Consider the following 26,521-nt stretch of genomic DNA (forward strand, 5'->3'; position numbering starts at 1 on the left):
GTTAAAGATCGTCAGCTCATTTGTCTGAACAAAACCACAGGAAATACAGAGTTATAGTGTTTTACAAGTGACTGCAATTAAACATGTGTTCCAAATGAACCACTTTTGCCTTCTGACTAAAAAAACTTTACCATATGTGAATGAGAGCAGCTGTTTTAGATATTCAGGCATTGTAAGCTACAGGTTATGTGATCAAGAACATTAGGGAAGAACAAAACAAATGTAAACTGGGTTATAAGTGTTGGATGATAATGTTATTAGTATGCAAATTGGGTCTCCAGGTATAGTTTTTTTCCATTGAAAAAGAGGCAGTGATGGACCAGAGCTAGTGTTGGACGACGGAGTCCTGCGAGAACAGGCGCTTAAATTCCGTGACAAAATTGTATTTGAAATGTAATCAATTACAAATTTATGGATGGAACTTGACTTAATGCTTTGTTTTGATTATTGATTCTATATTGCATTGTGTTTCTGTGTTTGTAATGATGTAAAGCACTTTGAAATGTCTTGCTGCTGAAATGTGCTATACAAATAAAATTTGATTGATTGATTGATTGTTGAAGGTAGGCTATACAAGACCTATGTCTGGAAACTTCTGGGATTTTCAGATATTTATTGCATCAACTGTTTAGATGAGCCCACCTAGAAACCCTGAATCCCCTGTAGTTGTCATGCCTGGGCACTATGTGGTGCTGTGATTTTGGCATGCTGTCAAAAATGAATGCACTGAATAAGGTAAGTAGCTCACAATGCTATCCACATTTTCTCTCTGCCAATGCATGTGTAGAAGAAAGTCTGCAGCCATGTGTTCTGTGGTAGAGTACTTCACACCTCTACTGAGGTTATTCTAAACACAGTTAATCATCAAGTTCATGAAAACTTCTTCTACTCCAGTCTTGGACAAAAGATGTTATGTGTTCTGGAAAATGGTGCTACCAAAGCCCTGTTTTTGGGTACAGAAGCTTTCAGTAGCCATAAAGCAATGAGCTGGTGCAGAATGTGCCAGTTCTGTAACCAGATCTAAGTTGTCTCGGAGCTATGAAATAACCAAAGATATAGTTGGGAGTATATAGTATATAGAATTGATGTTTCCTGAGATCCACTCGTCTGTGATCTGTGCATTGAGAGTGAAATTCCTGTTCCTGTTTCCGGGCCAGATAAACAAACCTTCCTCTTTATAGTACTGATCTATTGTTGTCCAGGATTAGCCCCCACACCGGGATGTCATCCACAGGCTCGATGGCGGTCTAAAAATCATTAACAACTTTGTTTGTGTCTCACTAAACAGACTGGAATGTGTTATTCAGGAAGTTCAGTGTCCAATTGTTGCCAGCGCCCAGAAGGCAAACATCTTGGACTGAATAAACAAAACTCCCACATGGTTATTAAAGCAAAATGTTGTGTTTTTTTTTTTTCTTTGAAGTAATATCAACGCACTGAACAAACAGAGATGGGTCAAAATGTGGAAGATAATCAGACATTTTGTCAGTATTGGATGACAAGTTGTTGAAGCTCAACACACCACAATTCAAGTTGTTGAAGCTCAACACACCACAATTCCCTGGCATGGCATGAAGGTTAATGTTTAATAGCATGTTGAGGCAACAGTCTGGGTCAGTGACAGGCTGCATATTAATGTGCTAGAGGAAAAGTATTGTGTGGTGCATATAATCTGTGAATTTCTTTGCTAAATATCCCCCCCAAAAATCAGCAATGTACTTCCCAAAGTTAGGAGTAAGACCCCATTTTGAAGCTCAAATCAGTACTTCAAAATATACTAAAGAATGTCAGCTGTTAATTGTGATATGTGGTCACAATATTCCTGTTTAACTTAGTTTCTAGTACTTCTATTATACTTAAATAGCATATAAAAGCAGCATTTGGAGCCACAGCTCTCTAAAAAGGCTCTGTGTTCACCATATATTGGTGATCATAGGGCATGAAAACAAATGTAGCTATTAAATATAATGCATTATGACATAGACAAGTCTTCTTTTTATTTCATTTTTTTCTTTCTTTTCTCAGCTGTATTCAACCAACTCTAAATGCAATCATTTAGAGTTGGTTGAATACAGCTGTTATGGTGAGTTTGCCAACTTATTCATCCTATCTTCTAAGTATTTCTTTTTATCTGAAGCTCCACTGAAAATGGATAAAAGTGACGATAATTTTCCGCAAATTTGTCATGGCATGAACAAATTTTACTGATCTGAATTTTTTTTTTAGCTAGCGGGTGGAGAGGGATGCCTTTCTTGTGAACCAGTGCTATATAAATAACATTAACTGGACTAAAGTGAACCCATTACTGCAAGAATACCTATGCCCATAGTTGTATTTTCACACATTGTTTCTTAATACTTCAAACTTTCCCACCATCTTTCATTTTACTTTTTCTATCATTTTAGAAATAGTGAGAGAGGGAATCACAGTCAGCCTAGAACAATTATTAGCATGATGGCCATATGGTACTCCTGTAAGTCTAAATCCTGTGAACAGAAGTCATTTTAACCTGAGTCCAAAAACTCATAGACTATTATGCATTTTTTATTTATTTATGTATTTATTTAATTATTTTCTTTATTTAGATGTTTGCCTTCTGGATGCTGGCAAAAAGTGGACACTGAACTTCCTGAATGACACATTCCAGTCTGTTTAGTGAGACACAAAGTTGTTAATGACTTTTAGACCGTTGAGATCTAGATCTCATTTTCAAGAGGGACCCGGGCATTTAAAGGCACTTTGCACAAAGAAAACTCTGCAAACTTGTTATTGCATTCTTCTGATTTGCAGCATCTGACATGCAGACTTCTCTCTATGAGTCTTCGTCTTAAACAGGATTTCCTCCAGACACAAAGACTACTGCACACTGCCAGGCAGATTAGCTCAGCTCAATGACTTGTCAGTGGGACTTCATTCCTGTCATTCTTACGTATTTACTTACAAAAGGTGCTGATCGCACTGTAGAACCATCAAATGAAACACATACAGTAAAACAATCAGTACAGTAAGCACGCATGCACAATGGGTAATTTCCTCCTTACATTATAATAAAACTGAGCGGAAAAGCTTCATTCACACAATGCATTGAAGCTGCAGCTTGGTCGTTAAGCTGCATTTTTGCTTTATGGTGGACTTGAAATAACTTCTTGCAAGTCATGTTGCAAGTGGACCAGGTCATTAAGCAGCAAGATATGAAGGGGGGAAAAAAAATTCACCTTTCCGTAGTCAGATGTGAGAACCAGGGACAAGTCATCACAAGAGCTGACAGTGGAGGGAAGGAGCTGCTCCTTATGTCTCAGCCAGACACGGGCTCCCTGAAACACAAGAAACAACATAATATACTTCTTGTGAACCAGTGCTAAATAAATAACATTAAGAAGGTCAGACACACAGCGTCTGACCTTAAAGTTTTAGGGATTTGCATAAAATTATGCTAAGAATAATACCTTCTGATTGTACTTTTTCTATTCCCACACTTACACGTACAAGACATATCTGACACATCGAAGTGTGTTTAAAGAAAAATTTACTTGGAAAAGGTCTTCAACTTTAGGTCACGTCAGACATTTTACTACAACTTCTAAGCAACGGCTTTGATTCATCCAAACTATAGTCAAAAAAGCTTTAAAGTTTAAACCTTTGACTTACGGTTGGTTTAGAAGATATAAGATTACAAGCCCTGAAGCAGCTATATTAGTATTAACCAATGAAGATGAAATGTATCTCAATTCTTTCCTGTAAGAACATTTTGAACATTAAACTACAGATTTTTGCTAGTGTATTAAAGTAATTCTAGCTATTATTTACTTTATTGTGAATAAATGAATTAATTGACAAAAATGAACAAAACAAATTAGTTGAATTTGAATCCATCTTGATTTGTGGTTCCCGTGAATTGTCTTAGAAACAGACAGAAATGAAATCCTGCTTTTAAACTTTTTCCAGCACTCTATCTCATTTTTCAGGGTTTTACCTGCACTCAAGCTTTTTCAATATTTCCCAGATGAAACTTTCCACTGGACAACCAGATTCTCACCATCACAGACTTGACTTGCTTGTTAACCTGTCTGTGCTGGATTTTAATGTTTCATTACTTCTCTTAATTTTCCACTGCAGTGTAATATTTTTTCTTTGTTTATGTTTTTATCTTGTAAAAAACATTTAATTACCTTTTTGCTGAAATGTGCTATACAAATAAACTTCATGATGATGATGATGATCAAAGTATAAACTTGAAACAAACTTAAGAGTTAATGTCTATGGACATTGTCAGTTTGGATTTAGCTTGTTCCATTTTACAGAGAAGAAATTGAAAGTCTTGTGTCTAGATGTGGAAAGCTGGTTCAGACACACCGTAAAACTCTTCTTTTTATATGACCCTATATATGCCTTTATAAAAACAATAAACATTTTGGAAACAAAGAACCAAAAAAATCCATAGTAAAATGTTTTTTCCAACTGGTCAAGGAATTGACAGAATGTGAGAGAAAAATCAGCATTCAAAGTCTAAAACCCAAAACTTCCATAAATCCTGAAAATATGTTGCTCAAGTCAGATTTAGTAGATCACCTGAAAGTAAGACTCCTTGGAGTTAGAGTGAGTTACACCCTCACTCCTTGCAGAATGTAGTATCATTTTATATTCCTTTATTTAATCAGGTAAACCCCGTTGAGATCTAGATCTCATTTTCAAGAGGGACCTGAGCAAAAAAAAAAAAAAAAAAAATGAGAACGGTTTTAGCTGAACACCTATGTCAGAGTCAGACCCCCTCACAAAAAGCTTGTCTCTAACCAACCATCAATCATCAGAAGTGCTGCCGATGAGGCGGTCGGGGGTGCGTGGAGCGTAAATGAATTGTGTGTCCAACAGAGCATAAAAACTGAAAAGATCAATATGCATGGATTCCACTAGGAAACCTTAGACGAGGTCACAACTTCCAGACATCAATCCTCATTAACAATTAACAACAGGCTGCTATGGCAGCATACACTCTCATCCATGGAGTGTATGAGAGGAACTACCAGGACGGTTCTGCATGATATGATTTGATGCTTTAGGAACAATTGCTGCTTGTGGAGTTATTCTGTTACAAAATCCAATAAATGCATTTCCTTAACAGTTGAAATAAAAGTTTGGTCTTGCATCGTTTTTTGACTCTTCAAATTTAGTTCTGCTATTTAGACAAAGCACTGATGTTTTCAAGCAGCCCTCTTCCATCAAGCCTTCTTTTTTTTTTTTTTGCTTACATCCGGCTAATCAAGCAGAGCTAAAAGTGGCCATCAGGCCTCAGGGGACGGCAGCCAGTGGGATGAAGAGGGTCCTATAAATTAAGAGGCGGGTGAGGTGAGGGGAAGTGATAAGGAGGTGGGGGAAGGAAGGGTGTGGGCAGCTGATAATGTCCCACCTCCTATTGTGTTGAAAAGGAGACAAACACATGTGTAATGGAGGTGCTCCGCAACACGTGGCCTCACACTGACACAGAAGTTCAGTTTTTTCATTACATGATTAGTGAGCTCCACATCGGGGGGCGACAGTGTCGGCCTGGTACCATCTCACTGTGCAAGGCTGGAACCTTTAAAAGCTGCTTCATGTGAGACAAGTGAGGCGATTAATCGAGCTCCCTGTGAGGATTTGAAGTAAATCTTTTGCTGTTATATAACTGTGGAGAGTAGAGTTTAAGCCAAGCCTTAAATTGTTTAACTTTCCATCCTGCTCAGGTTCTTTGTGTCAATTATTCTGGTTACAAAGATGACAAAGAGGCAAAAGATGAAAATATGTTGTAACACTAAATATTACAAGACAAGCAGGCAACAACCATGGGCAAGTAGTAACTTGGAAAGCTTTGGGATGGCTCATGGATTTGTGATTTCCCGCTCAGTAAATCCAGTGTTGCATCAGTAGAAAATTTCAATCATGCAGACATTTGGGGGGGAAAAATGTGTGGGTTTTAGGCGGCTCAGTTGCTGAGACAGACCCAGATGTTCTCTGTTCATCTGGAGTTTGTTTTGCCTGCTACATCTCATAAGTACTTTTAAAATTCATTCATGACAGGAACAGTTGTCAAGTCTGCGAGTGGTATGTCTTCTTGAGAAAATAACTAGGACAAAGGTGCAAATAATTTTACTTTCAGTGCCTTGCAACGAATCAATATCCTTTGATTTTGCCATATTTTTATGCTACAACCTTTATTTTTGTGTCACACTGAAATTAATAATGGTGAAAATATCAGAAAAGTCAGGTGCGCAAAGTGACGTAGAACCACATTTTATTACACATACAGCTTCAAGTCTTTTAGGTTATTTTGCCACCAGATTTGCACAGCAAGAGACTCAAACTTTAGCAAACCTTTCTTTGTAAAACTAGCTCAGAACATCTGAACAATTTAAACCTTGCCACAGATTTTCAATTGATTGACTGGACCTTGAGTAGACCACTCTAACACATCAGTGTACTTTGGCTGTATTGTTGTACTATCAACAATGTCATCAATAGAAAAGCTTCAGTATGAGTGTGTGCAGTGTTAGATTTTCACTAAACATTATTGAAAACTTTAGTCTTTTTTGCTGCATTTCAGAGATTTTCACTTCAAAATGTTCAAGTCATATAATATTGATCAAAACTAAACCCTAATCTTAAATCTCAGTTGAATCTTAAGTCTTTTGCAGCTTCTAACAAGATATTTAATCAGAATAATTTAAGATAAATTTAAATATTTTCAAGTAACTTAAGCAGCATTTGTTGGGGTTTTGTCCATCTATCTGTCTTTGTATCTCTGAATGCATGTGGGTGTGTGTGTGTGTGTGTGTAAGGAGTCTGAGAAAGGAGGGTATAAAGTCAAGACAAATTGTCTCAGCAACAGCAACAGATGGTCCAAACAAAACTTCCCCCCACACTCATCTCTCCATCCTCAGGGGCTCCGTCACTAAGTTGGGACAAAGGCTGCTTCGTCTAACTCCGTGTTCGGAAGTTGCCCAGGCGGAAATATCTCAAACAAAGGCCAGCTGGGACACAAAGGGGGCACGGGTATCAGCTCGTGTTTTAAAGTCCCCGAGACTTGAATTACCTGCTGCTGCTGCTGCAAGGCCAACCATTCTATAAAAACAGTGAACCAGCCGCTTCTTGCATGATAATCCCTGGAAAGTACAGCGCACATTTGATAATGAGGCAATTGCCTCTGGGTTTAATTACAGGGCGTCATTTGACTCCACTTCTGTCTTTTCTAACCAGATGTTTTTAATGGCTATATTGAAGAAAACTAAGATGAACTGCTGCCACTTCACTTTCAGCTGAACCCCGTTACCGATTTCTGATGCTGTGTGTCACCGACCACGTGCAGCAGCAGTGCTGAGGCTGACCCAGTGACAACAGTAACTCGGTCCGCAGCAACAGGCCTCGCAGAAACGTCCCATCGTGCTTTCTGACACAGAAACCACTCTGCCTGAAAGACGTGATGCCACAGCTCAGGGCTTGAGTTTCCACGGCTTGTATGATGACATTCAGCTCAGAGATTTTCTAATGAACGCCACTTAAATATTTAAGGACATACACTGCACAAGGTGCCACTGCTCTTTCTCTCTCTATTCTTGTCTCTCTCCTTCTATCTCTGTCTGCCTGCCATGGCATGAGTTCAGACAGTATCAGGTGATCAGATGAGCCGCAACAAAGGAAAGCTAATTAACTCAACCTGAGTTGGACATGCTTGAGCAATTAGTTATGACAGGCTAATTTCTTGGATCACAGTGTGGATTCAGGGAAGTGATGAATGTGTCCCCTGTTTAGTGAACACCATTCAGCAGCTGTGGGTGCTGCAGGGTGAAGCCTGAGTGCACACAGCTGGTTTTCCGAAAAGTATTTTAATTGTAGTGCTTAGATGCAGAGGATCTGCTTCAAATGTATCTTTTAGGGATATTTATGTGCTATTTTTTTCTGATACTGAAGAGAGGAAATGTTACAGTCATGGAGCACTCCTTTCTACTGAAAGGGAATATTGACAGCAGTTCTGGACACGGCTTTTTGAGGTCTAGATCCATAGCCTTCTGATCCTAAATTACAAATTATTACACATTTAAAAGTAGCCTTAGCTACTTGGTCATTTAAAAGCCCAACTTGAGACAAGAGCTAAAAATAGCTTTAAACTCTGTGTGCAGTGTGCATGTATTGGAACTACATGCACACTGTATTTTTACCATTCTATTATTTCTAAATCTAATTTAAATTTATTGTATCTTAAAAAATATAACTCATGCGGTGTGATGGGGGATGCAAACCAATTTCTCTTGACCCAGACAAACCAACCAAAACCTTTTTGACTGTTCGCCTCAACATCTCTTAAATAATTCTAACAAACATGTATGATGCGACAGACTGGTGACCTGTCCAGGGTGCCTCTCACCCGAAATGCTCGCTGGAGACAGGCACCAGCACCCCTCCCGTCCCCACTAATATATGAAAATTTGGCAAATCGATCTAACCATTTGTAAGACGATTTATTTGAAATTCATTGATTTAATTCTCACATCACCTTCTGACTAAGTCAGTGTTGATATTTTATGGTGAAGTAGAATATTTCTAGGACTGGTTATCAAAAGCAACCCAAAAATAAGAAATTATATAGGGATAGAGTCTCATTTTTAACTTTCAAAAGCCAATCACATAGAATCAGTCTAATATGTGACTTTCTTCCTTTTAACAGCAGCTAGCTGTATTGCAGAGAGGACACTCACACTGCAAGACCCAGACAAAACATTTGTTACAAAGAGAAACATTTTGACCATGTCCCTTTACAGATTCTCCATTAGCATGGCTGATCAGGATGTAAGTAGACGAGCCTTACAGCGACCATTCACAACTGGCATTAAAATCTGTCCAGAGAGATTAGGCCACAGTTACCCACGTCACAGAGTGGGCTGCCAGCTGAGCAACAAATCATTGGGTCAACTAATGTTTCTGTTGCATCTCATACATACAATCAGTTCAGAGAACAGTTCAAATTTATCTGAGTCACTTTATTGTTGAGTTATTTAAGCTACAAACTCTTTAGAAGCTTAACTGTTTCACTCAAAAGAGCAAGAAAAATTACATTAAAAAATCATACTTTAAACAGATTAACATCACCGTGCAGATACTAAAGACTTTAAAATAAACTACCAGCACATTAAAACAGCTCGCCTGTATTCACCTTTACCTTACACACTCTCTGCTTCATAAAAGTCAACATAAAAGTCCAAACATAGAGAGATTTTGTGTTTTTGTGGGTCACTTTCTACCATTGTGACCTGATTTAAGCAACTCCTAAAAGGATAAAGATAAACTGCACAACTAGTAACCTGAACTCAGTGGTGCTGCTGTTAGAGATGGCCTACTTTTGCTGGTCTCACAATTCATTCACACATCATCTACACTCACTTGTCCACCCCTGCATGTAACTCAGATTAAACTACTTTCTTTTTTAAGAGTTGTTGTAGAAGCTGGTGGCTGCGGGCAGGAAGGATCTCCTGTAGCAGTCTGTTTTACAGTGGTTCTGAAAAAGCCTCTGACTGAAGATAGTTGTAGTTGTATTACAATGTCATGATTGTTGTCCATGATATTCTTGATCTTATGAAGAATCGTTATTTGCACAGTAATTTCCAGACGTGGAAATTAATCAGGATTCTTAATTAATCTTAGTTCATTAAGAATTAAATAATATTAATTTCTTAATTAATAATTTTACTTAAGAAATTCAAATGATTGAAAGTATTCATTAAACTTTAACTGCATCATATGCTGCTTTTAAAAAAAAAATCAGTATATTTTGAGTGGGTTTACTTAGTTAAAAATAATTTTAAAAACTACTTTTAGTTTGTTGGACTTTTTTTCTATATATACTGAAGATGCATTTCATATTGCTCCTATTTACGTGTTATAGTCAGATGAATAAACATATGCTATATCCCGAATCAAACATTGTGGACAAACTGAATTTAAAAAAAATTGGAAAACACATGCGCCTGCCCATCCTTCAGGGCAAATTTGCAACATGAATTGGGAGAAAACATATACAAATCATTGAGAGCTTTCAGGATGAATTGGAGAAAGAAATTCAGCTCATTGTCTCCATGTGAGTAAGTTTGTAGAGACAGAAATCTGATCCTTTTACAAAAATATGAACCAAACTTCATTAAACTGATGGCTGCACATCAGCATTTGAAGTCATCAGTGTGTGTGGATGTGCATAGAGGAAGGTATGCGTGCATTGTGGTGGTGTGGAGCCACACACCATCTCTATTAAATAAGGAAGGCTCTCGCAAAATGAGGCTGAGAACCACAAGGAAGAAGATTTACAGGACAGTTCTTTTAAATGGTTTGCAAATTTGTTTTACTCCCAATTTTCCAGTTTTTAAAAAAGAAGCTAAGAAAGCACACTCACAATTTTTTTCTGAGTTGGAGAGGCATACAGAAAAAGATTTTATTGAATTTTTTTTTTTTTTGCTTTATGTTTATGCTTTAAATTGGAAACAAAAACAGGGAGAATAATGGAGGGATGGTAAGGGCATCTCCTGAATGATGTGAGAGTGGAACGAGCAGAAATGTGCCAAGTAGCTGGTGAGATTAATTAAGCAGGCTGAATTAGGCTAAGAGGGGAATCTGGGCAAAGGTCCCAGTGGATTTAGGATCTCCAGTAGGTTGAGAGCTATATGTTCTACAAAAAGCAAAACCTCATTGAATTTTCTTGACATCACAAAAATACTAGCTCTTCCGCTAACTTCAAATAATTAGGCATCATTCTCAAACATGCTGATTATCCTTAAGATTTTCTCATTTTGCTGTTTCCACCTCCTGAAAGCGGCACAGCTAACACTTCTAAGCCAGAACGTCAAAGTGGAGGGAGGGGGGGATGTCGGTGACAGAGGAGGAACATCAGATGATTAAAGGCAACCTTTAACATCTGTGCAGGGAGGACGTATGAATTAATAATAGAGTGAGCAGCTGATCAGAAAATTTGCTAATGGAGTAGGAGGAATCCCCATGGGGAACAGGGCTTCCTCCAGTTTGTGTCTGGGAGAAAAATCCTCAATTGTTTCTCATACTGCAGCGCAGCTCAAGCCCCCACGCTGAGGAGACTGTAAACATGTTTAGAGGAGGACTGCCTGGAGGCAGCTGCCGTTCTTATTTAACGCTGACAGAAACTGATGGGCACAAGCTGTTTTTGTTTCAACAGAAGGGCAGAAACCTATTAACAAAAGTGTCACATGCTGGAAGACAATCAAACACATTCAGTAGCATTTTTTTCATCTTTATTTAGATTACATTAGATGTCTGTCTCTGCGTGTGTGTATGTGACAGTCAGTGAGCAGACCCACCCCGTCTGCAGAGGGTGAAAGGGGTTAAAATGCTCCACCCCCATCATCATCCGACGGAGCTAATCTACTGTGTTGTTAATAAGTCTATTGAAGATCATTTGCATTACAAACCACGTCTTTAGGAGCATAACAGAAATAAGTGGAGCACTTGACTCTCTGCCAGGCTCCCGACTCGAGGTTCTGCTATCGTTTGTGAACATATATTCATCCTATACAGATCGTAATGTTAAACTGTATTTATGTATAACAGAGATGTCTGCAGGGATGGGTAAAGCGGCCAGAAATGATGCGATTATTATGCATTTGAGTGGATATTCAGCTAAGCTTTGTGAGTTCACTCTATCTACAGAGCAACCTGGCTGACCCCCCTTCCTGTCTGTCTTCTGCATGTCTGACCTCTCCTGGACCCACCTGACTTTTATAGAGGGGTCACACAGCAGGGATCCTGGGGGTATCCCAGGAATGCCACTCAGCCAGAACTGTCAGGGACTTCGGGTGTGTTAGCTTGACTGTGGGAGACATTTGGGGCACGATCAGTGGGACAGTGGGAGGTGTCAGTGACTCCATATTGGGATGTTATTCTGTCTGTGACATGTCTATGGCTAAAGTGGTGCCGTTGTTTATTTTTAAGGATAATGTGCTTTCCAGACTGACTGATTAAACAACTTATCTATTATCAGTTAGCTTGTTGAATACATACATATAAATTGCCTTGCAACAATATTTTCACTTGGTCATATTACAACTACCACCTTCAACGTATTTCTAAGGGATTTCATCTGAAAGACCAACACAGAGTTCACCATATTTGCGAAGTAGGTGGGAATTTTTCAAATTCCATTACAATAAAATCATTTTGAAGAATCTCATTCACTGTGATTACAGTGACAACTTTAACCAGGTATGTCAGTGAGTTTTCAAAGCTTTGTTCCAGGTTTGCCATGTATTTACCTCCACTCATCATCCATCAGCTCTGATGAAGAAACGCATTCCCGCAGCATGAAGCTGCCACCACAACGTTTCACTGGGGAGATTTGTATGTTGTGAATAAATAGTTCTCTGTAGGATGAAGCATTCAATATCTGTCTCATCTCGTCAGATGTCCTTTTTCACCTCCTTTGTCACGTGCGTGACAAACATTGGATGGATGGATGGATGGATGGATGGATGGATGGATGGATGGATGGATACACTTAGCTCCTCTGGATTTTATTTATGGGCAGCATGGAAAAGAGGGCTGAATGCAAATGTAAGCCACACTTTTAAGTCTCATGATATGACAAACATTGCTCTCAAACAACTGCAATTAAAGACATTTCATCTAATGGGTATATATCAATTATAATATTGATAATTTTGTTTCAAATGCAGAAAAGGTGCCAAGCTGGAGGATCAAAAAACATGAAAGAGACACTTCAATTGCTCAATGTGTACTGATAAAATGTGCCTTTCAATATGTGAGTGTGAAACATGCAATTATCACCTAATGTTTTCCTAAGTAGAGAAGGATTCATTCTTAATGGATGATGTTGCAGTGAAACGAAAAGGGAAACTTGGAGTACACAGACAGACGAGATATTCACTCAGCACTGTTAGTGGTTCACTTTAAATTACAATGTAGACTTTAATAATTTAACAAGCTGAAAGGAAACACAAACAAGCTGCCAGTTCATGCATTAGTCCAAGTACCCGGCTATAGACATGGCTCTTTGTTAATTTTTCATGATTAAGAGAAAGCAGAAGTAATGAAATGTGAAGTAGTAGAACTACAACAATATTGTTGCTAAATATTGCACTTCATGTAATAACTGCATTTACTCTCATTCTTTGCCCTCTTCTCTTTTCTATTTTTTCACCATTATGACGTTTCTATCATCTACTGCAGCATCTCACTCATAAATCTTTCTCAGGTTCAGACATCAGGTACCACAAAATGCCATCCAACTGGTGAAAATATATTATTGTCATTTGGAGAATTGATACACGTCATTCTGAATGTTAAAAAATGGACTGCAGATTAAACTCTGCAGCCGAGGATCCCTCAGTGAGTGATGCGTACTTCAGTCCTAATGAATGTTTGCTTCACCGCTTACATCTGAAACTGCAGCTTTAGAAGTAATCTCATCATAGGACGCAATGCTTACAAATGTTTTTTCCAACCGAGGCTGTATTTCCATGTAGTGAACCTACACTCATGGGATAGTGTAAGTTGGAGACACACATGTCCAATCCTATAATAAGCTCCCTATCCGCTGACAGTAATCATAGGAGGTTAAATAAGGAAAGTTAACATCTGGGAAGGAAGCAGTAATCACAGGTCAGCTGTTATTAAGCTGCCTGACGGGACTTCTGAACCAGAGGATTTAAGAGACTGGTTACTGTCGCACAGCTTCTGCGTGTCTGTGCGTACCGGACAGCCAATAGGATGGCCAGCAACTTGTTTTTTTGTTTTGTTTTTTTCTTCTGGTAGGCAAAGATACAGGACATACATTTCCAAACATGAATCACAGAAATAACACGACACCTGCATGAAAAATACATTTAAGAGATTTCATGGTCAAGTATGAAGGGATTATTGAAAATTATTTTCAGTTGTGAATCTGAGGAAAGAGTAGCTTTGGTTAAATATTAGGCAAACAGTCTCCCTCAGATCAGAGATAGAAAGTTTTGGAAATATGGTCATGTTACTAAGATGAACTTAAGAGTTTATTCCAATCTCGTATAAAATAAAAAATATACATCTGAATTATTGGAATTTATTTGTTAAAAAACACACAAGAATTTCTACACTGCTGTAATTGAGGGGTGCCCAATTCCAGTCCTTTAGAGCTGCTATCCTGCAAATACTAGATTCATCCATGTTCTAACACCCCTGAGTGAAATGAATGGCTCGCTATGCTGAATGATATGCTGATGAGGAAATTCAGTGATTTGATTCAGATGTGTTGGGGAAGTGATGCATCTAAAAGTTGCAGGAGAGTAGCTCTGGGCACTACTAGTGTAAACCATCAGTACTGGCCCACATTCCTTGCCAGTTAGGTGATTAAACGTTGGCTGCTACTGTTGTTCCTTTCTTAAAAAAGAGGAAAATCAAGTTTTGTATGAAAATGTATGTAGCGAGAAAGCTGTAACTCTATTTGTCAATAGAGACATCCCAGCGCAAACACCTGAAACAGAAGCTTGAATTACCACCTTTGCATGTTTGTGACTTTGGCAAAGGTCTGATCATTAACCATTCATTTGATTTTAGTTGAAAACACTGGAGTTGCAACCCTCTGACCTAAAGGGGGCGACTGTGGGTAGAGTAGTCATCTTGTGATCGGAGGGTTGTAGGTTCGATTCTAGCTTCCTCCTGCCACATGCTGAAGTGCCCTTGCAAGACATTTAACCCCAAATTGCCTACCGATCTGTGTGTCAGTGTATGAATGGGTGAATGTGACTCTAGTGTAAAGTCACATTACACTAGATGTTTTGAGTGGTCAAAATTATTGGAAAAGCGCTCTATAAGTTCAGTCCATTGTCTATTTCACACCACCTACTTCTCTAAATATTATAATAGTCAGTGTAGCTGGTCACCTCATCCTGAGTAATCAATCAATTATCATAAAACTATCACAACTGTGAATAAAATAAATGTGTATTTCTATATTTTTTGACTAAGTCTCTAGAAATAACCAAACATCAGTGGTCAATGCATCAATGATGGCCAATGCTGACTCATAAACATTTAAAGTAAAACTTATTTTGTAGAAAAATAAAGTTCTAGCCTTAAAGCTGAAATGTGCCTATAAAAGCTTAACTTGTATCATAAAACTCTGATCCCTCCAACATTTTTTCCAGGTGGATAAGCAGATGTGACTAAGAGAGACTCTACACAGCGATTGTTTGCCCATCATCATGACCCCAGCAGACAGGAAGCCACGCGTCTGTGCGCCACTATTTGTTACTTCTGAAAACCTGTTGAAAGACAGGGGCATACATTTTCCTCTGATGAGCACAAGCGCAGACGGCTTTGTATGAAGAGCTTAGAGATGTAGCTGATAGAGCTAAAGTCAACAGCTTGGTGTCAGCAGGAGGTTATCATAGCACTGATCTCCCAACATGAAGCTGAGCTCATTGATAGATGGGGGGGAGGTCAGGTTACTGATACAGTTATATCAGATACAGGCTGCTCTGCTGAAATCTATCAAAATACTCAACGGTCCATTATAGTTTGAAAGCAGAGTTAAACAAACTCTCATGAGTTACACCAGCTCACCTGACTCAGGGAGGATAATCCATGTTTTCTGGTTCACGGTTAGACAAATATCTGTTGCTAATTAGCCTCTGCACTGCTGTGACAGATTATCCAAACACTGGACTAAAGCAAAGCTGCAGGATTCCTACTGACGCACACACAAACCACCGACTTTGTAATAATGCCCTCCACTCTTTAATCCTAAACAATCAGTGCTGTAAATTAACCACAGTTTCAACAGCACAGTTTGACAATCCGCTAATCAGGCCCGATAATGCTCACAATAACCAATTCATGAGTAATTGAGAATTAGGAGAGCTGCTTAATGAAGATTTACAGGAATGCAGGCCTCATTTTTTTATCTCTCTTTCCTTCCTTCACCACATCGGAACTTTCCTTCCTGACAGTTTCCTCACTTCAAGGGCCATCTGGATGGAAATCTAGTCAAGATTATTTGTATAGTATGATTCATATAAAAGGTAATCCAAAGTGCTATATAGCACATCACATTAAAAAACAAGAGAATAAAAGTAGAATTTAAAGACCACATGATTAGAAAGAAACCATGATTTCAATTTAGCAAAAACGATTGGTTAAATGACGGTAACATCCTTATAAAAACAGGGAGCCAGTACACTTACTGCTGTAATATAATCTATTTAACTGGTATTGGTCAGGACTCTGACAACAAGACTGACCTGTCAATTTGTGCTAAAATATAGGTTTACTGTATGCTTTGTGGTGTTTACCCTCACTGAATCAGTCTGAGTTTGATATTTAACAATAAATTCGTTGGAATCATCACTTAAAGAAATAACATTATACATCAGCAGTTTATGTAAAAGTTTAGATAAATCTAAAATTGTCATTTAGAAATCAAATAAAAGTGACCCACAAATAGAGCTTTGAGGAACCCCATTTGTGATCTTTCTTTACCCCAATTTATAATTACGACATGAGACAATGTAGCATTCAAAATAAGATTATTGTCATTTAAAACCATCACCCCTGCAGCCTCAGTGCTGTAATGTGGTTGAAAATGTATCTGGAAAGAACTGAAGAGACTGTCTTTCTTAATCAGAACGTAATACATTTGTTGATTACCGTCCTTTGCAACAGGTTTTGCGATAAAAATGCAAAAACCTTTGCAGAGTCAGAGCAGCGAGAGTCAGAGCAGCAAACTCTGACTCTCAGCTCTTTAAAGTAGGAGATGAATGATGTGACAACCGAACAGAAAGGCCGTCGACATTGCAGGAGGAAAATAGCCTAGAGACTCCAAACAGGTTTCTCACAATGTCCAAGTCATGACAGAATTTTTTTACCAAGCTGGTAAGTTAAGCGTTCCTAGGGATGCTTTAAGTGTGTGAGCCTATATCTGTGTGTAGAAGGGTGAAGGTGTGAAACCTGAAGCCTTGCCACTACAGCAATACGATGATGGGATGAGAGGAAGCCTTGACCTGGAATTTGCAAGGTCAGGGTTGGGAATTTGGGATTCTCTCTGTCAGAGTATATATAAGAGGAAGGAATTTGCAATGTAATGTAAGGAAGGAGTTAATGGGTGTGGTGAACTCCTCGTGTGGCTCTACAGAGTGCAGCTGCTGCCGCTGCTATACAGGAATCGTCTACCACGTTTACAAAATAGCTGAAATTCTACTTCATCAGCTGGATGTTTCACCGAGGATTTTAATATCTGAGGGGACATCTCATCTGTAACGGATTAAAAGTGACAATAAAGAAGCTCTAATGAAATCTAATGAAGTCAGATATATATGTTGCTACCAGGTCCAGCAGCTGGTGGGCTTTAAATTGGAGCCACATTCACTCAGCGGATGGATTGGGCGTGGAGTCACGGCGCTGAGGTTTTTATGGTGGCGTGTCAGCTCCTGAGAGCCTTCGCTGATGGACAGGATGGGCGTTCAGGATGAGATCTTAGCGTACACGCCCTCGTAGTCGCCACTCCTCTTGTCAGGCTGCCATGATTGCTGCCCGGTAACTACCTTCCCAGGCACAAATATCATCATACAAGGCACAATTCAGGCATGTGAGGTGTCCTCTGGGCACTTTTTGTGTAAACTCATTCACAATTCTGTCGCACTGGACAATTTATTAATCGTAAGTATAAGTGGGCAGAGTACACCAAAACTTGTACTCAAGTAAGAGTAACGCTACCTCAACATATTTTTACTCAAGTAACAGTAAAAAGTAGGGCCAGGGAAAATTAGCCAGGGTCCATGGTAACTCTGGAGGAGCTGCAGAAGACGCAAAAAATATGTGAAAGAAGGTGCTTTGATCTGAACTTTTTGTCCAGCATACAGAGTTTTATGCATGGCAAAAAAGCAACACTAGACGTGAACATGCCCTCCCCACAGTGAAACATGGTGGTAGCAGAATCATACTCTGTGGTTGTTTTTTTTCAGCAAGGAATCTGTTCAGAGCTGATAAGAAAGATGAACTGAGCTAAATCCAAGAGGGTCCTGAAAGAGAACATGTTAGATGATATGAAAGACTGTGGCAGAAGCTCCCTGTCCAGCAGCACACTAACCCTGAGCATTCAGCCACAGCCTCAGTGAAGTGGTTCAAATTGAAGTATATTCAAGCCAGAACAATTAAGTCAAAGTCCAGATCAAATCCTATTCATAATTTGAGACAGTAATAGAAAAAAGACATTTTCAAAAGCTTTCTCCATCCAATCTGACTGAGTTTGGAGAGTTTTACCAAAGAAAGTATAAATTCAGTCAGTGAAACGCCATTAAGAGACAAACCTAAAGAACTTGCAGTCCTGAATGTGACAAAAAGACTTTCTACAAACTATTTATGCAATTTAAGTAAAACAAACCTCTAAAGAAATCCTGACGCTAAACTACAATAGAAGATTTTCAAGTGAGTCAAAACAAAATGAGACAATGAAACGAATAGATTACAACTTTGTTAATTTTCAGATTTCTAGATCCCCATTAATGAATTGTGCTAAGGGTTTATCCTGTTGCACTTAGTTTCACAGGGTTGAACTTAAGCTCTCTTCTTGCATCCAGGACTCCTGCTTAATTAAATCCAAATTCTTACTCTGCAGAATTTAAGAAACTGGCTTTCTTCCATGACACCAAAGGTCACTTAAAGGACCAGGGCAGTTCAGTCGATTTATATCTAACACAGTTTTTGTATTTTGTTACGGGGTATAATTATGTATATATATACATATAATTATGTATATGCATAATTATGTATACCCCGTCACAAAATAAAGTCAAAGATTTCTTTTAAGTTTAAACACCCAGAAAATGACCAAATACCATTATATTTTCATGTAATTGAATTTAACTGAAATTTAATTTTGGAAAAACAGTAAGAAAAAAAAAAAAAAGGAAACCAAAAACGGTTTTCAAACTTCACAATTTATAGGATAACTTATGGGATATGGGGTAACTTAGTTGTTATCCCATAATTTTACATTTTATATTATTTTTTATAAAATAACAATCATAAAGAATAAAATCAGTCTGTAGTTAGTCTGTAGCTGGATTATTGTTTTAAAGTAAATATTGTTACAACATTTTTGCAACAGATGACTAGCATGGAACATTGTGGATTTACATTTATCATATCAGACATGGCATCATGTAAATGATGCCAACACTTACAAATGCAGAAATGCAGAGATGCAAATATAAATAAATAAATAAATAAATAAATAAATAAATAAATAAAAATAGATAAGCAGTTTGGTTGAAATGAATTTTTTTAAAAATCCACAAGATAGATAAATTACAGATTATCTTAAATATTAATCTTCTCCTGCATGGGATATCACTCTAATAAAGTCAGATTATGTAGTGTAATCCAGCTCAGCATTATCTGAGACAGCTGAGTCCAAATGTTTTTCATCCGAACATATTACCAAGTAAAAAGAAAACCCTGTTTGAAAGTCACTTCACCTTACATAAAGAAATCAGTTGATGACTTTTCACATTTTACCCATCTACAACCATGAACTTCCGTGTATTTAATTAAGATTTTGTGTAATTTAATCTCAGTATAAATCCAGATGTTCTGTGAAGGCCTCAGAGGTTTGATAAAGAACTTTTATGGGAAATCAGCTGTAGAAAGACCAACAAACACAGCAGAGGAGTCAAAAGGCTAGCTTATTAAGCAAGAGCCTCAGCTTCAGCATCTTACAGAGCACAGTTCAATCTATTCTTGAAAATTTAGTGTACGATACAATTACAAACCTAACTTGGAATGGGTTTCCACCTTAGCTGACAGGTTGGATAATCAACCGAAGAGCCCAGCACTAAATCTGGAGGTGCAGCAGAGATCCACAGCTCAGGTGGGAACATTTGCTAAAAGAACAACAGCATGGAAAGCTATGCTGAAATAAAGCCATAAGAAGTCTTGCATCTAGTATCACAAGCCATGTAGTACACCAAGCATGTGGACATGTAAGCTTTTGTTCCAAAGACTCGCTGAGTCAGTTGGCCCTGTTTATGTTCAAGTTAAGACTGAATACAAATGCATGCCACACTTTTTGGATTTTTATTTGTATTCTTTATCTTCCTCTATGCCCTACTTTGTGTTGGTCCAACAGCACAAATCTCAGTAAAATACTATGAAGTTTGTGGTTGTAAAGTGACAAAATGAGGAAAATTAAAAGGAGTGGGAACAGTTTTAGTTGGCACTGTGCATGAAAAAACAGTATTCAAACATAAATTGTTAGTAAGCAATCCTGACTCTGAAAATATGACACACACACAAAAAAACCCGAAAGCTTCCTAAGTTAGTAAAACTGCAAGAAGAACCTCTAGTGAGTTTTAGGCCAAAATATGGAATAATCTTTTTTTGAGCAAGAAGCATGATCTATGAGTCTTATGTTGAGCCAGAACTCAGCACATCACCTAGGGGCGAGGCTGGTGGTACAAGAAGTGAACATTGGGAGGAGAATCCTACCAGCACCAACACACTGTCTCTCTGTCCGAGTCTGTGCCCTCCTCTGAGTCACAGGGGGATGACAAATCAGACCTGCAGCCATGATTTCCCTTCAACCCTGAGGTGTTTGGGCTGAATGGCTCATGACACATCCAGCCAGGATGGAGACAAGTAGGTACTGCCACAATGATATATATATATATATATATATATATATATATATATATATATATATAACTGGAACTGAGTCAGTTCCATTATCAGAACTGATTCAGTTCTGATAATGGAACTGAGTCAGTTTGTCCTGTTATTGTTTATTCTCCAGTTAGATGATAGTGAATAGTTGTGGATTTTTATTAAAGGCTTTTAAGTTTCCATTAGAGTCCAGCTCAGAGGAAGTAACATTGTTATAAGATATAAAAATAAATGAAAAAGCGTCACAAGAACAGGAAAAAAACCCACAAGTTTCTAAAAACCTCTTTTAGGTAAAAAGTAAATGCATCCGATAACACAGCCGGACCGCACGATAAAACTAAACAAAGAGCGTGGCGGGGTCCCACAGTCACTCCGGGTAACACTAAAAGTAAGCAGCTCGTAAAACTGCGCTTAATGCGAAGAAAACTGATCCGACTTACCTCTGCAAAGAAGAAATCCATCTCCAACAGAGCCCGACCTCTCTTCTCTTTGTAATCTGACCTTAGGGTACCACAGCTGAGGAGGAGAAAAAACCCAAATCCCGAATAATTCCCATCCGCTTCCTTGATGCGAATAAAACTTATTCTTTGTTAATTTTTGCCGCTGGCTCAAAGGACTCTCTGTCGGTTAAATGCAGCCCATTTTCCAGCCCCGCTCTCGGTCACTTTAGGCTGTTTCCCTAGCCGGTTCGCCAGTGTCCCGACTTGACGCTGAGAGTCTGTTTTTCTGCTGTCTAGTCATTTCAATGAGGCAGCCGGCACATTATGCAGAGAGGAGGAGTCTCCAGGAAGAGCGCACCTCCCCTCGGCATACGCCCTCTTTGTTTCTGCTCGACATGGAGTTCTGTTATTGTAAAAGATGAACGCATTCAACGCATGTTATTCAATAGAACAGCATTTATTCATAGGAAATGCTCACCTTAGTTAAAATCAGAAACGACTCCAGATTACAGTATGGAAAATTATCAATCTTAATTCTTCTCCTGATTAAGATTTAAAGAGAAGGAGGAAGAAAAAAAAAAATGTTGTCGCTTATTTATTTCAATAACTCAATTCACTCAGTGAAAAACGTCATATAGAATAATTACACAAAGATGATTAGAAATGTGGGCTTAATGAAAAATATCTTTAACTGATTTCAGGTTATTTTCAAAAGTCACTTTTCATCTGACCAAAGAGCCTCAGAATGCATATTCTAATTTATTGAATATGACTTGAACATTTAATTAGGCTCGTTTTCTTCATTTTCTGCAAGTGTTTTCTTGCATTAATTATTATTATTGTTGTTGTTTTCAGTTCAACAAACGCATACTTTAGTTAGTCATGCTTATTCAGCAGTCAGTTGTCTGATTTTTTTCCTTGTTCTCTTTAATAAACAAAAGGAATTAACGTGTTGACTATGACACCCCACACATGAATATAATCAGGAAGCCTCCTCACATCGCATTATTATCCCACTGGTTGAGAACACAACGCTAATTAATGAAAGGTTCTTATAAGGTTTAAGGAATGTTGACCCTTTACAAACTAATTGCTCATTTTCTCTGTGATAATAAAATACACTAGTTTTGTCTCTTAGTTAAATGTTTCCTACAATGTTCATTGTGTAAACAAGACATTGCGAAATTCATCCATTGATTCAATAAAAAAATCTGAGTGCTTTCCATGTTGAAACTCTTCAGTTTTCCCTTTAAATCCTGACTGATATTTCTGAAAAGTTTGACTAGATCACCTTTGAAGTTTAGCCATCATTTTTAGTTTTCTTTTTATGCCACTGTTAAGTTATAATCAATATCTTTTTAGGCATAAGAACAGAAAAGCTTCTTGTGGTACATTTCTAATTGCTGTTTTTAAGGTTACAGTAAATCAGCTTTTGAGTGAACAGTCCAGCTACTGTTTTGTGTTCCTGTAAGGATTAATACTGGATCAATTCTTGCAGTGCCAAAAGTACTCTCTGCTGAGAGGGCTGCTGACTGGAAGTGATGACAAATAACCTGATTCTCTGCAGAATAGAAACTTCTGCCTGATTCCTTGCCTTATATTTCTAGTGCTTTTATAGGGACAATAAATATTGGAAAACGAATACCTTCTAAACTTTTCTCCAAATATCACAACAAATATAATTTCTGGTGGTGAATAAATTAGGACACCCTCACATTTAATCTATTTAAAATGGCTAAAATCACACAACCATATGACAAAAAGTGCACACAACTGAAACACCATCACTTGCATCATCATTTTCAAAGAGGTCTGTCCAGTTTGAATCTTAGCTATTTATTTTAGTGCGTTTGTTACTGTTGAAGAGAGACTGAACACCTTGGCTGTTTAATAAGTAAAACATGGTTATTCTTAGTGTTTATCTGCAAAGGATGTTGATATGTCTTTTGAAAGACCTGGGTTTTAAGTTAGCTGAGAATCAACATGTCACCCAAGTGAAAAGAGAAACATGGCGCAGGTAAGCTAAGTGCAAAGACTGATAATAAGTCTTTCTGTAGACTTTCTTTAGACTTATTATCAAAAAAAAATGTTTGATTTTGCTGCATTTTGCTGCAGTTATCCTCTATTGTTGGCCAAATTGCATTTTATAAAACCAATCAATGAATATGAACTGTGAGAAGTTGACAGAGAAAGGAATCTTCCAGCCTGGGAAGACAAAGAGAGTCAAGAATCAACTTGGTCATCAAGGTTTAAAGACTACAACTAAGAACCCTTGATTGTTTGCACAAATAGTTTGAATGTCTGAGAAATGTCTGAAGCCTGTCTCACTGTGAAAGACTAATTACATTTCTTTCATATTGTTGAATCATGATCACTGACTGCAGTATTGTTCCTTTGTTCTTTTGTGGCCTCCTGGATGAGTCATTAAATTAATTTTTCAATAATTTAGGTAGGCTGGACACTCCTAAAGGAGATGATCACTTGTTGATTTCTTGATTCTTCAGAATCAAGGCTGTAATCAGTCATGTGCCTGGTTAGTAAACGTGAATTCAGCTTTCCGAACAAATTGGTAAATCCCAGTCAGTTCATAATTAAACATAAAAAACGATTTGATTTTCACACCAAGCCAGGTTGGTTTGAATAGCCTTTTCTCAGTTAGTCAGAGAAATCATAAATTGAAAACCGTTTGATATATTTTTTCAGTTTATACTTGTCTCATATGTGCATTTGTGTGATGATCTGAAACAAAAGGAATCTGTCAGATACCAAGTACGTTCGTTTTCAGAGCACTGTACACCATTATACAATATTCATTAAAGGCGGCTTCCAAGGTCATTGGGGCAACAGCCTGCAGCCCCCCTACCCACATAATAGTGAGCCCAAGGCAAAGTCATTCAAGTGGGCCCCCTTTGATAGCTCATGATACATAATTGTTAAGTCTGACCTTTTGACATGAGACTCACTGAGAGTCAGTGGTTAGTATCTCTAAATCCTCAGTCACAGCCAAACCATAATATTGGTCTGCTGGAGATTGTTTGGTTACATAAAGCCTCCCTCCTCACCAATCCATATTTGCTGCCTAAACAGTAGATGCTATTGATCCGAACTGAGTTATGTCATCACAGCAGCTGCCACTTGTTATAATTTATGGCTCAGGTTAAGGGAAACACTCTCAAATTTGAGTATTTTCATTTTACATACAGAAAAAACATGTATTGATAGGTTCTGAATTAAATATTACATAAGAGTATCATTGATGCATGGACTGCAGACTCTGAAGGTCCTCAACAAAGAGTGAGCTTAAATAATATAGTGAACAAATAAAATATTTGTGGATTTTGCATGTATGGCATTACAAAGATGATATATGATATTGAAGTGACTGATGAGTGAATTCACACAGAAGTAAAAGTACATATGTAATGATATTTGCTGACTAATTTCACTAATGAAAGTGATGTCCCATTTGCTTGTTCATTTCTCACAGGATGGGCCCCTCTGGAGTTACGGGAGCAGTGGATTAAACTATTGGACACACCCATGGAGCAAAACAAACAGGGGAAAGGTGGCAAGAAGGTTAAAACTGATTGAATCTTATATAATTCGACAAAGATAGACGAGGGGGAAAAAGCACAGACACCCTGAAATATAAACACAATCCCTAACAGAAGTGATTCAATATTTATTGGATCACTCCAGCAGGCCATAACACATTAAGGTGTGAATACGGTCGATGATAAATCCGTCTGCAGTGTTTATTAAATTACATGGAACATGACAGAGCCAGCTGGTCTCCAATAGAAGGCATTACTCAAACCTATATCAAGAATCTTTCTTGGTGTTATGAGATAGCAAATCTTTAATGAAGGAACATAAATATTGTGTGAGTGAAAACTATCAGATTATATATTACTATATGTAATATCAGGCTTTTTTCTGCCTTCTTTCTTGCCTCCATGACGATGCACATATTAGCAATAAGACCTTTGCAGGCTGATGTCTTGTTGCAAAATGTCCTAAATGCTACCCTCTACCTTTAGGGATTTAGATGACTTGACACATTTTAAATCAAATTGACCAAGTCTTGGGTCTCATATCCACACAAATCTAAGACATTATTTTTTTTTATTTCCCTCCTTAAGGTGGTTTTGTTTTTGTTTCGGTTTTACTCATAAGTTCTCATGAGTAACTTATGAGAACTTATGAGTTATATTTTCAGTACGCCTATTGAGTTGATTTTATCGCAAAAAGCCATTCAGTCAGTCGAATGACTAATGACATAAAGCATTCAGGCATCTACTTGTGGCAAAGATGGAGACAAAAAATAATTTAATTGAATTTGAACATGAATTGTTGATGGCGCCAGAAGAGATGGTCTAAGTGTTGCTAAAATTGCTGATCTGCTGGGGGTTTTGCACTCCATCCTCTCTTGGGTTTCTTGAAAGTGGTCTGAGAAGGAGAGAGAGCAATCTGCTGAGAAGCAGCTGTGTGAACAGCAATGGCTTTTTGATGTCAGAGGTCAAAGGAGACAGTAGTTCAATTAACCTCTGGTTAGTAATGGTTTGAAAAATGGCTTGAACACCGCTGCCTATCTGAATATTGTTGCTGGCCATATCCATCCCTTTATGACCATAGTGCCCTCCAATGGCCTCCATATTCACTAGATCTCTGTCTGGTAGTGGAATAGCAGATTTTCATCATGGAGGAGCAGCTGACAAATGTCAATAGGGACCAAAATCTCAGAAAAGAATTTTCAGCACCTTCTTGAATACACACCATGAAGAATTAAGGCAACTCTGAACCCAAAGCAGGTTCCAAACAGGTAAAACCAAATCATATCTAACAGCTGAGAAGAAAGGTGCAAAATGTTCATTGTGTTTCACAAAGCCAGAGGATCTTATTTCTGGCCTTAACATTGCCGTCTATTTTTTTTATTTATTTTACTTTTTTCATGTTTAATCATCAACTGACCATTTTGGGCTGAAGGTTTAGGGCTTTTACACAGAATGTGTGTTTCTTAAAATTGACAAATAATTATTAGCCGATGTAATCGGAAAATATGTCAAAATTACATGATCAATTTTTCACTACCTGTTGTTTACCTGATTTTGTTCACCAGATCCTGACTGGTTTTTGAAAATTTAAAAAATATTTCTCACTGGTTGGGCAATGAAAGAGGAAATTTTAAAATAGACATCATATGATTCATTTAGACAATAGAAGGGATTTTTATGTGCTATGATTAATCTCCAACCATATGCCATAATGTGGAGCTATTTTCCTGCCAAAAACATCTCCATAATATCCTCCATACAACCGAAGTTCTCTTTAGACAAGCATGCGCCCTGAGGGCATACCATACCTTCCTTAAGACTGAGGAATGAGAG

The 26,521-nt window shown here is 38.0% G+C and overlaps 1 protein-coding gene across 3 annotated transcripts in view; it reads right to left on the minus strand.

Moving 5' to 3' along the window:
* The window catches only part of myo10l3 (myosin X, like 3), a 69,957-nt gene extending 48,527 nt beyond the window's left edge, over positions 1 to 21,430 (minus strand). For all 3 annotated transcript variants that reach the window (XM_028023022.1, XM_028023021.1, XM_028023020.1), the window contains exons 1-2: positions 21,135 to 21,430; positions 3,216 to 3,314 (exon numbers count right to left, since the gene is read on the minus strand). In XM_028023022.1, coding sequence (XP_027878823.1) covers positions 3,216 to 3,314; positions 21,135 to 21,155 — 120 coding nt within the window. In that variant the 5' untranslated portion in view covers positions 21,156 to 21,430. The remainder of the gene's footprint in view (positions 1 to 3,215; positions 3,315 to 21,134) is intronic.
* Between the last annotated feature and the right edge of the window lie 5,091 nt (positions 21,431 to 26,521).

Source organism: Xiphophorus couchianus, chromosome 7, assembly GCF_001444195.1.
Source record: "Xiphophorus couchianus chromosome 7, X_couchianus-1.0, whole genome shotgun sequence".
NCBI lineage: Eukaryota > Metazoa > Chordata > Actinopteri > Cyprinodontiformes > Poeciliidae > Xiphophorus > Xiphophorus couchianus.